The sequence below is a fragment of the Quercus lobata genome, chromosome 8, assembly GCF_001633185.2.
Source record: "Quercus lobata isolate SW786 chromosome 8, ValleyOak3.0 Primary Assembly, whole genome shotgun sequence".
Classification (NCBI taxonomy): Eukaryota; Viridiplantae; Streptophyta; class Magnoliopsida; order Fagales; family Fagaceae; genus Quercus; species Quercus lobata.
This window is the reverse complement of record NC_044911.1, coordinates 38,994,137-39,006,273: the sequence shown is the minus strand read 5'-3', so window position 1 is coordinate 39,006,273 and position 12,137 is coordinate 38,994,137. Positions and strand designations below refer to the sequence as shown.

Sequence of the window (12,137 nt, the reverse complement as noted above, 5' to 3'; positions counted from 1 at the left end):
TGAAACTTGGCATATAATCAATTTTTTCTATAAAAGTTTAACTCCAAAGATAGGCCAATTTGTAGAGATGATGTGCAATGGAGAGTTTTTGAATAAAGATCCTAATGAGGCCTTTGATTATTTTGATCTCTTAGCTAAGAATGCCCAAACTTAGGATACCACTGATACCTCAGATAGGTCTTGTGGACACAAGAGGGAGTCGCTACCTAGTTTTTGCAATGGTCTAGAAACCATATATATAGTGTACTTTTTGAGGAAGGACCTTTTAATCTTACTACTAGAGTATGGGTTCGGAATTTATGTAGGCTCTTGGGAATGTGTTAGGCACTCAAGATCACCCAACCCTAAGGTTGGTCTCCTATCGTTGTGTCTTAACCTTATTAAAAAACTATTTAAGTACTTGTATTCTAAACTCACACACACACTAACATGCATCTAGCAAACAACGTGGCATCTTTATCCCAAAACACATATACAACACTAACATGGCATCAAAGCATATTCAAGTATAATCAAATCAAGGCAGAAGCATAAACATAAGGAAAGATCCAAGTAAAATGTGATTCATCCAAGCACTCTTATTCATCTCTAGCACCAAAACAAGATCATGTCACAAATGCATGAACATTTCTAATGCATGACTTACCTTTTACTTACCTTGTAGCAACTCAGCACCTATGGCATTATGCATGAGCATTTGAATGCATGTTCATGGAATTTAAAGTTGAAAATTGGGTCTGAGTTAAGGTGCCAAACAGCGGGTTTGGGAAATTGAGGTATTTTAAGTGATGAGTAATGAGTGATGAGTGATAAGTGATGAAAATTGAGTAATGAAAATTGAGTGATTACAAATTACAAACCAAACAGGCCCTATGCATTTGACGTGCCCTGAGTCTACGATAAATCAAAGAATTATACATAACTAAACACTTTTATAGATGAGTAAATCAATCAAAAACATAATAACATAAGCATTAAAACCCTAAAATAATTGTTAAGAACATACTAATAAACGGTTGGGTTTTGCCCCTTGCCTTAGTACGACTTCTAACAAGTCATAACACAAATAAAACTCTAAAAACTGTAAAGAAACTTTAGAAAAACCTAAATTACTTTCTATGGCAGCTCCTCTCTGAATTTTTCCCTAACGAGCCTTTAAATAGGTCAAGGAATCCTATTACAAGTTGAATTCCCATTTGGAGAAAATCTCAAGTTTTTAGGCTTCAATAAACCAACGTTTTTGGCCCATTTAACTTCACAATTCGGACTTTTGGTAATATAAAAAGTTGTATCCCTGTAAGTTAACTTTCCAGTCCAACTTGAATCATCTCAATTGGATATCCGAGCCGAAAGTTATGCCCAAAATACTAACAGGTACGCAAGCTGGAATCCTAATCTGAATTGGACTTGAATTTGGTGCAAATTTCCTTTGATTCCTTGCTCCAATTGGACTCAAATTTAATTGGGTTGTCCTTCTTTAATTTCATTATGGCCCTTGTAAAATTAAAGTCCATTAGCCTTCTTCTTTGTACAAATCCACTTATTTAATTTCATTCTCCTACAAAATATAAATTCATGCATTAAAATTCAATTAAGCACGAAATTAATTATTCAACATTATTCCAAAACCAAATATAAAATGCATGAATTAACTCAAAATAAGTATGATTATGCTTTCTAATAATGATATAAATATGCAAAATTAAGCTATTATCAACAATCAAAGAAATCCACTTTGGTGGGGCTTGGTTTCTTGATACGTAATATGAATAGTGAGGTTCTAGCTGCATATTGTGTTCAGGTGGAGAAGCATTTGAATCCTCTCTATACAGCTACTAACGCAATGAGAATAGCTTTTCAATTCTACCAAATTACAAGTTTTCTCAAAGTGACAGTGGAATGCAATTTTGCCGAGTCGGTAGACCTACTGAAGTTAGATAGAATTTGTGCCCTTGAAGTTTCCTGGATCCTTGAAGACATTACTTTGCTTAAGGATACTTTTGCTTTTATTTCTTTTGTTAGCTTACCTTTATGATGTAATCGTTTTGCACTAGCCTTGGCTAGTGCTGCAAGTAGGGGTATGCGCGGTTCAGTCGGCTCGCTGTTTTGCCAAATTTATTACCGAACCGATAGAGGTCGGTTTTCTCATAATTAGAACCGATGCATACCGCTTAGGGTTAGTTTTCAACATATAGTGGTGCGGTTTTTTGCGATCAATTTAATCATTTTGGTCGGTTTGAAACTTTTTTTTTTTCAGACAACACAAACACAAAAGTAAAAACTATAAACATCACAAATAATTTTTCACAACAACCTGCCATACACAAAAACATATTCCAACTCATACTTATACAAATTATACTCAGTTACTCATTACTCAATTAGATAATCAGGTCCAACAATGAAAAAGCCAATACAATAAGAAAACCCCATATTTAATTTAATAACTAAATAAAATAAATAAACGAAAACATGAGTAAAAGGTATAGTTCACAAATGCCAAAAATCAAATTGCTGAAAAATGCCAAGAACAAAAATAGATAGATCATAGTTCACAGATAGACTTGGACGGCTGGACTCAAAGTGAGAGAGAGAATCTTTAAAACGGCAAGGTAAGAGACGGAGAGTGGAGACATGGAGTTACCGGTGGAGTGGCTGGTGGCAGCGAGGCGGTCAGCCGGTGACTGGTGAGGCGATGAGAGAGAGACATGTCAGACAATGACTCAAGGAGAGCCATCGCCCAACAAAGCCCAGAGGCGAAAGAGAGACTGAGAGAGTTAAGGAGGAAGACTGAGAAAATAACGAATTTATACCTGGGAGTTAGGGTTAGGGTTGTGCACAAAACGTCGCTGTTTTTTTTTTTTTTTTTTTTTTTTATCGGTTGGTTTGGTTTTTTGAATCGGTTTCAGACTTGCGTTCCGACTTCCGTACCGCACCAGCGTCAGAACTGGGGTTCCCCTCCGTTCACCGGCCTCAGCTCCATCAATTAACTCTAGCGGCGGTGCGGTATTGTCGACGCCGATCGGTTTGTGCACACTCCTACTGCAAAGGAGAAAGAAGACATTGTTTGGTTAAAAGAATGCCTTTTTTTTCACTTCCCCACCATGCAACGTGATTCTATCTAAATAAAGTCTACTATCATTTCTGCTATAAAATTTAAAAAAATAAATAAATAAACAAACAAACAAACAAAAAAGTTTCTTCAATATAAAAAAGATATAAAACAAGAACATTAATAGAGGGGGGAAAAAAAGTTTGTTGAAAATGTATTTAAAAAAGTAGGTAGTTAAAATAGAAAATTGGTTTTCTAGCAAAAAAATTGCTAAAAATCTCATTATTTTATTGTGAGTACGTCACCTTAGGTTATGTTTGGCGATTGTTCTTGTTTTTTGTTTCTCAAATTTTGTTTAATGAAATAAAAAATAATAATAATAATTTAAAATTTTTCTTACAGGCTTAGTATTTTTTCCAAGAATAGATGAGATTTGTCATTTTTTTTTTTTTGCTAAATTTTAAAATGGGTTCTTCCATTCCTAGAATTTTTTTCCCAGGGAACGAGAAAGAGTCATACGTTTCAGGCTTGCTTGATGGGATTGATCTGGATTTTGAATGGGGATTAATCAAATATCATCGTGACATAATGTTTCTCAATTACATACATATCTTGGTTGAGATAATTGTTGGATTGGCTTGTGGGTTGGTTGCGTGAATCAAAGATTATCTGTTGGAAGTGTTGCTTTTTTTTTCTTTTTCTCTTTTTTGATAAGCTGGCAGTGTTGCATTAGTTTCAGTTTTTTTTTTTTTTTTTTTACAATTTGATTTCTATTGGGTCTTTCGCATAATAGTGTCCCTTGCTTTAGCATTTAGATGTTGTGGAGTCCTTATTTTTTGATTGTTAACGTTGTTGCAACTGGCATATAAACCAGCCAAGTACAATTGAATAAAAGTTATAAAACATCTGAATTATTATCCAAAATATTTCTCAAGGAGGCCTTGATTACCTCAAAGTTCAAACCAATCCAGAAATTATCCTTTGTTCTCTGTTTTTATTTCGTTAGATAAGCCACCATAGAGTACTACCTTTATAGTTTGAGGATAGTAAAACAGAACAACTTCAAGTTGGATTCGATAATTTTTGTGTAATGGGATCGTATATGCTCTATGTTATCTGTATTCTACACTCATTGATTGCATTGACAAGTGGTTCTATGGCAAGGAGATCTCAGTGTTTAATTATGACATTGAAACTTCTCGGAAGCTTTCTCATTCCCCCACATGATCAATTGCTGATCCAAAGCTCCAACGCTATGGCGGTGTTAATTCTATTCGTACTTGGGCTTTTGCTGTTCATGGTGGCACTTGAAACTTGAAAGGGACAGAAAGGTCCAGAGTTCTTTTGCTAAAATGTGTGCGGTTCTTCATCTTTTACTGACTATTGGGAGAATTTACTTTGAGAGGAAGCTTGAGAAGGTACTGGCTTGGGACTAGCCAAGACAAGAGGTTGGGATATTGTGATGGTGCTCTCATTGGTGTTCTCTATAGTGTATTATTGTAGAGAAGGGATGCGTTTATTACACATAGCATGTTACACACAACTGACTCAAGTTACACACATTTTAGTTTTTTAACTGAAATCGTGACTTCAAATCACGATTTTAGTTCAAAAAATAAATTGTGAATACAAAGTGTACAAGAAGGTAGGATAATAATAATTTTCAGTTTACAGAGAGGTTTCTATGATTTTGATTTGATTTTCAAGAATAAGAATATTAAAGAATAACAAGAATAAGATATAAGTGTGTGTACAATGAACCTTTGAGTTAAAGGTTCAAAATTGGGGTTTCAAGGGAGAAAGAACACAGGCAGGTCTTCAGAAGAAAGATCTGTCCTTTAGGGCTTCTTTTTTTTCTTTTGGTAAATAAGGATAGCATTCAACAACTAAAGAAAAACTAAGGTTCCAGGACAATGCCTGTAGAGATACAACCCATTGAGGTCCTCGTCATAAGCAGAGACTAAGTCCACAAGCAAACTGTCATACAAAATGAAGTCAACTACTTGATTAGCTCCCATCCTAGCTAATCTGTATGCGCACTGATTGGCTTCACGGTAGCAGTGCCTTTCTTATGAATGAGATCAAGTTTTTTGTATCTTAATGTTGTATTTGTGGGGGTTTAATGTGTCTTAAAGGTTGTATAAAAGTGGAGAAAGGGAATCTTGGATTTTATAGGTCAAATAATATGAATTGTAAGGCTTTTTTTTTATTACGTTGAATCTTAAGGCTTAAATTCATATTATTGCACCAACAATTTTTAGCAAAAATTTGCTACAGAATTTTATTATGACAATCTGTTATGGAAGAGTGTGCTTGGTGAAACAACTTAGATTTTGTGGAATTAGGCTATTGTTTTTTTGAGATTAGGTTGGATATAAAGGTTTGGTAAAATGAAGAAAGGTTCTCTTAATGTTCATGATTTCAAAGAATATGAATCATGGAGCTACGATTTAGGTTCTTACCCACATTTTGTTGTTGTATGTGATATGTAGTGGGGGTAAAAAGGGAGGCCTATCCCCAGATCAGGTCTAGCCCATCTGAGATCAAGTCAGCCCAATTACAATCCACTAACCAAGTGAAACATGATTAAGGATGCATCACCTCAAAAGAACCTACCGACGAGAACTTGCCTCCACCAAGGATATGGGTCGATGTCTAGGGGAACTTACCTACCGAGCATAAGATTTGGCATCAAGCACAAGTTACTAGGTGATCTTCTTAATGGCAGAATTTCGGACCCTACCTTTGGTAAATGATTCCACAAGTAGGAATAGTAGCATAGACTCAAAGTTCCACTTAGGTCCCAAGGGTGGAGGGGCCCACACACGTGTGGAATATTCCACCATCATGAGGGCTCCATTAAGAGAGTATAAAAAGGGGAAGGGAAATCGAAATAGTGGTTGGAACAAAAATTGAGTTGAGACATATGAAAGAAAAGGGAGAACGCAGTTTTGGGGATAGGGAAGTCCTTCTTGGACTTCAGAAAAGGAACTTGGCTATTTGAAAGCCTCCTCAGGTGGGCTGCATCTTAAGCAACCCAGTAGCAAGGTACTACTAGGACTTCACCCATTACTATACAAACCACTTTTGGGACCTCACATTGTGGTTTACACCCAACACAAAATACAAATTAATTAGGGGCTTGGGCCGAATCATCCTAGGGTTGTTAGGAGCAAACCACCACATGATAGATTTTTTACTTAATTTCAACTTTGATCTAATGATGGTTTTAGAACTTGAAGCTACAAAATTGGCTTGTGACAAATTTTGAACTTGTTACAGTGGTGAAATTACTTTAAAGGAAGCAATCTAATCATTGACTTACGAAAGTGATCTTGTTTTTGTCATGGTGGCAAGAGAGTGGCTCTAATACCAAATGTTAAAAATCGTGAGTTAGTCTAAGGATTAGCTACTTTGAGGGAGCTAGGCCTCCAATAAAGAGACAAAGAATTGAGAACTAAGAGACTAGAACTTGGTAAAAGAGGGAACAATCTATTTAAACAAGTGTTAGCCATGTTCAAAAACCAATAATATCATAACTAGCTCTCAATATGATTGTCAAATGGCTGGAAACAACTTCCTAACAACCTAATATGCTTCTAATTGAGCACATGCTACATCAATTATACATATGGGCAAGAAACGGATCAATTACAGGCAAATCTAATCTCCATGTACACTCTTGCACACATGCAACATGTCTCTTCTCTTGATACACTTATGCACACAACAACTTGTACACAACCTTAATATCTACAACACTATCATGCAACTTACAAGGTAGAAAGCAACAATATGTAGAGTAGCAGTCAGGAAATGGTTTACAAAGTAGTAGGCACTAGGCAGCTGTTGGTTTCCTATCAAACCACCCCCCCTTTTGAGTACCTTGTCCTTAAGGTGATGCTGTTGGAATGACAGTAAGTAGTAGGCAAGGAATACCTCTTTGTTGCATTCCACGCATTAAAAAAAAAATTTATTTAAGAAATCCCTCAAATGCTTATAAAAGGAGTTTTGCTTCTTCTTTTTTAATAAAAAAAAAAAAAAAAAAATTTAAATCGATAGTTATCACAAGAGATGAAGGATTTGAATCTTGAATGTCTCCATTAGAAACATCAAAAAGTGCTATTTAAGTTATGTAGTTACCCTTTTTGTGCTGTTTGAGAACTAAAGCTAAGGCCTTTCAATGTTGAGGGAGTTGGGCATGGTTCTCTATGTAGGATAGGCCTTGCAAACCAGTCTATGCACAAAACAACACACCCCAAGACATAGAACAATATATATAGACAACCCAATAATTGCTAGCTCAAGTACTATCAGTCCACATAATCAAGGGAGCGAATAAATATACTAATATGCATGATTATAAATAAAAATGCACACTACAAGATATGAACTAAAGAAATCTCAGTCCCAACTCACACAACCATACTGCCAACTAAGGACTGTAAAATTGTGGGGTTTGAAACGTGAGTCAAGATAGTCATACTAATGATTGGAAGGTCTGTAGATGGCATGACTTTTTATGAGGGAGGGAAAGATGCCTTTAGTGATGCATACTAACTATCTATGTTCTTGCCATAATATTATAAATCTTCTTTCTCTTTCCTAGGTCACTCTCCACTTTTTTTCTTCCTTCCTTATCAATTTCCTCTTATATCCACCTCGGTTTTCATGCTTCCTATTCATGGGTATTACTCCTTTTTTCATACCGAGGCTTGGGGAGTTTCTTTTACTCTTTTGCCTGTTATGGTCACTCAACTCCCCTTCGCACTACCTACTGACTACTGATACGAGTACTGGGCATCCCACACTACTGATACAAGTACTGGGCATCCCACTATGGGAGCCTTGATTTTGGCCTCATGACAAATAACCTCCCATTTTTGGTTAAGTATCAGTCTGATGCAGCTTGTAGGGCCACCTACCTCATTCTTCCCCAAAACGGTGTTAGGGCTCATAAATGTTGTTTGTCTACACTTTCAAGCATACATTACATGACTCCCACTTGACTCTTTCATTTATGGTAAAGATGTTTTCTTAGCAGAGCATCTCTTAAAAAAGGTCTCAACAGGATGCCAAAACTAAGGTTCCCCCCCCCCCTCCATTAAATCATTCCCTCTGAGCCTTACCAATTGTTAGGACATATGTGAACCATGTTAGGAACATATGTCATCTAGAATTGACTAAGCCTTTGACAAAATGCATTTTACTTGTAATTGGGTAGATCTAGAATGTGTTTAATACTTCAAGAAATAAGAGTTCAAGTCCAAGTGTTAAAACCATGCAAATCTATCCAAGAAACAAGTGAAGAAGTGTTGGATTGTAAAGCTCAACAGCTAACTCAACAAATAGCATCTATTGAGGTTTAAAAGGGATCTTCAGCCTGATGCTTGACAGCTACTCGATAGGTAACCTATCTATCGAGATTTACGAAAATTAGTTTTTCAGATCTAATTTCACACCAATCCATGTATATTTGTTTAGGTTTTCTTTTCTCACAACCCTAAACATATATAAGGATTATTTTAAGGGTCATCACTGCTGATGAAAGTGAATGCAACTTAATGCAAAAGTTTTTCACAAGCATATTGTGACTGGAGACATATGCCCTAATTCATCTTTCACTTGGAGAAGCTGCTACGTTTGTACGTTGTAGGGTTTTGTAACTAAGGAGTTTCGTGATCTTCATCGTACTGATGAACTGAAGAACTTTACAGCCAACATCCTTCTCAATTTGGTGGTTAGTCACGTAATTGGATTCGTGCATTGATTGGTTAGTCACGTACTGGGAGCCATGCATTGAGATTGTCACTACAGAACAAGTCCAATTTTGTATTGGGGTAAGCGTTCAATTGTAAGTTAATATAAGGTACTGGGATTCCTTTACTTGTAACCACTTGTTGTAATAATAGTGTATTCTCGGAAGTGGTAACCTTAAAATCACCTGGTGGGATTTTGCCTTAGAGGTTTTCCCTATTCGTAAATAAATCACCGTGTCAACTTTATTTTCCACTGCATATTAACTTAGTTGATGATTTGTTTGTTCTACCACGGGCATTGCATATTAATTGAATTAATTAATTAATTAACTTGACTAATTAATTTGTTAATTCATCATAAGAGGTCAATACATTCTTGACCTATCACCAATTGTGAGCCCCACTCCTATTGCATGGTTGGGATTCATAAGGGCTAAGCCTCAGCCTTACCTTGCTTGTCTATCTTGAGGATTTTGGTTCCACTCCAGATCACACATTTCTCGTTCTTCTTTTTTTTCTCTTTCTTTCTTCTCATTTTTTTCTCTTTCATCATGCCTCTCTACTGGAGGGAAGGGTTTGATCTTATCCTTTTATACAAAAGGAAATTGGACCTTTGTGGGCCAAATATTCTCTATTAGGTTCAAAGGGCCGTGGGCCCAATTTATTCTAACATGCCCATATCATTATGCAGAAGACCCTTTTTGGGCTTTATTCTCTTCTCTTGGTGTTTAGGCCGTGCTAAGCCCAAGTTTTACTCTTCTTGGAGGATCCCCCTTTGTACTGATTATCCCTCTTGTTTTTTTCTCCATTAAAGGGTCGGTGGGCCATCATCGGGTCCCACTTTTTACCCCATTCTTAGGGCATTTTGCTGTAGGTTACTCTTATTTACACTTTCTTTTAGCCTAAGTGTGAGCTTAGGCTTTACTTATTCTTTTTCCTTTGGGGCTTTTGGGCTTGGCTCATTAACTCTTCTTGCTCTGGGCCTCCTTGGTGGGCCTTTAGGCCTTGTCTTGTTGGGCTTGAATTTGTGAAAAAACGGGTATCAACAAGTTACAAGGCTCTAACTATTTATCATAGTTATGTATATCATAATGTAGAACATTAGTCCGTTACATGACATTTCGCATGGTTTTATAATACAAGAAATTAGGATACCTGAGAAGGGTCGGAACGGAGAGGGTAGAGAGTAGAGACGTTTATTTATTCTTTTTGATGAATAGCATCAGTTTTTTACGATGAAACAGAAGAGGAGGGCCCAATCTACCAAGAAATCTCTACCCTTATATTACAATGTTTTTTTGTCTTCATATCATATGGTGGATCAAGAAGTTGTTAGTCTCTTCTCTGGTTTCTAGATGTGATGGACTATTTTGTGGGCTAATAAGATGTGACGGACTTCAGCCCACCATTTACATGATAGAAATAAAATACATTAGTCATTAACACGCACAACAAGATAGAAATATTAAATATCGTTCATAAAAAAATAGTCTGTCAAAAAAAAAAAAAATAGAAATATCATGTATGAACTAAGATAATTACAAAGTTCCAGTCATCGTCTCAAAAAAAAAAAAAAAGTTTTAGTCAAATTCACGTGTGACAAGTTTACATTCTTTTTATTTTTATTTTTATTTTTTTTGACAAGTTCACATTCACTCAGCAAATTCCAAATTCCAAATTCCTTCCTAATTAATGCCCAAAAAACAAAACAAAAAAAAAAAAACAAAAACAAAAAAAAAAAAAAGGTTGGCGTGCAAGAAATTTCAATAGAATCTGTAAGGTGTAAAGTTAAGTTAGAGACTAGCAACTAAAATAAGAAACCAGTTGAGACCGAAGGAATCACCAAAAGAAGTCAAAGGACGGTCCCCAATTGGGACTTTTGGTCCGAAGGTTTTAAGCCAATGTGCTTTGCCCATTTCTACACTCAAAAGAACCAAAACTGTTATATAATAAAAACACAAAAAGCCCAAAATCACAAAGCTGAACAATGGAAGAAGAGCCCAACTGTTAATTCTCACTTCTAGTTTCTGCACAAAGACATTGATTTTTACTTTTACCTGGAAGCTTATATGTATCCCAGAATAATCACAAACCCATCACTTTCCTTCCTAGCGCGTGCACGCACGTTCACTCCAACCCCATTGAATGAAACCGAAGGTACACTCCACGCGCCTTTCATTTCTCACCGACCTTATTATCTCTACTTTTCTCATCATCTATTCTCTCAGATACTGACACGGATTAGTACCTATTACCCAAAACCAACAAACAAATAAATTAGAAAACACACCCACATAGTAAATTTGAGAAATATCAAAGCTTTTTTCAGTTGCAGGAAACATGGAAGAAGACCAAGAAACAGTACCCACTTCACCAAAACAAGCATCATCATCATCACCATCATCATCGTACATGTTACTTCTTAGGGTTATGAGCAAAAGGAGAACATGGGTATGTATTTTTGTTACCGTTTATGGCATCCTTTTAACTTGTTCATGGAATTTCCTTGAATCTATACTTTCTTGGTACAAATTACAATCCCAGCCATCTTCTTCTTCTTCATCTGGGTGGCCTGCCCTTTATGCCTCTGTGCTTCTGGGGGCAGTATTTGGGATGCTTTCAATGGTTGCAGCCCTTGCAGTGATGGTTCCTGCCACTTTGGTCACATGGATCACAATTATTGTTTTATTGACTTTCTTTGGGAAGCCAAAGAGGGATTTAGTTGTGGAAGGAAGGATGATTACTAAGGAAATTGTTGGGTTTCTGCTCAAGATTTTGTTGAAAGAGGGGAATGTTGTGGCTGCTGTTTGTGCTGTTTTGGGCTACTTTGCACTTGTGAGGAGGAATAATGAGGGTGATTTATTGAATGGTTAGATGGGTTTGGTTTCTGATTTTGAATTTGAATTTTGATGGGGTTGGTTTGTGATGTAGGGATTTTGATTTTGGGGAGAAGGGTTTTCAAATTCAGAATTCTGTAGGCTTTTTTTGAAACTTTTTTTTTTAATTTTTTAAGGCTGGGTATGTAAGACTAGCAGTTCTAGATTTGTTAATTATAATGTATGTTTTTGGTGATTAATTAATCTATCTAATGAGCTGCTCTTCCTTATGCTATGGTGTGGAGTCAATTGTGCTTTTTTTTGCGGAAGAAATATTGTCCAATGCCTCTTTAGTTCTTACCAATTTTAGCAATTTTTTTTTTTATAGGTCAATTTTAGCATTTTACAGATGTATTCTCTATAAAAAGAATGATAACATTTTTTTTATAAGAAGGACCATATTTTATTTATATATTAATATTAGTTCATAGGGCATTGTGATATGGTGTG

General features: G+C 36.1%; 1 protein-coding gene across 1 annotated transcript; it reads left to right on the top strand.

Moving 5' to 3' along the window:
- Positions 1–10,769: 10,769 nt before the first annotated feature.
- LOC115957380 lies at positions 10,770–11,920 on the top strand. Its single transcript, XM_031075606.1, has one exon. It carries the CDS (start codon positions 11,152–11,154, stop codon positions 11,683–11,685), a length of 534 nt encoding a protein of 177 aa, XP_030931466.1. The 5' UTR covers positions 10,770–11,151; the 3' UTR covers positions 11,686–11,920.
- The last annotated feature ends 217 nt before the right edge of the window (positions 11,921–12,137 follow it).

Excerpts from the sequence above, each read along its gene's own strand:
- LOC115957380 (XM_031075606.1), top strand. The coding sequence starts at position 11,152 with ATGGAAGAAGACCAAGAAACAGTACCCACTTCACCAAAACAAGCATCA.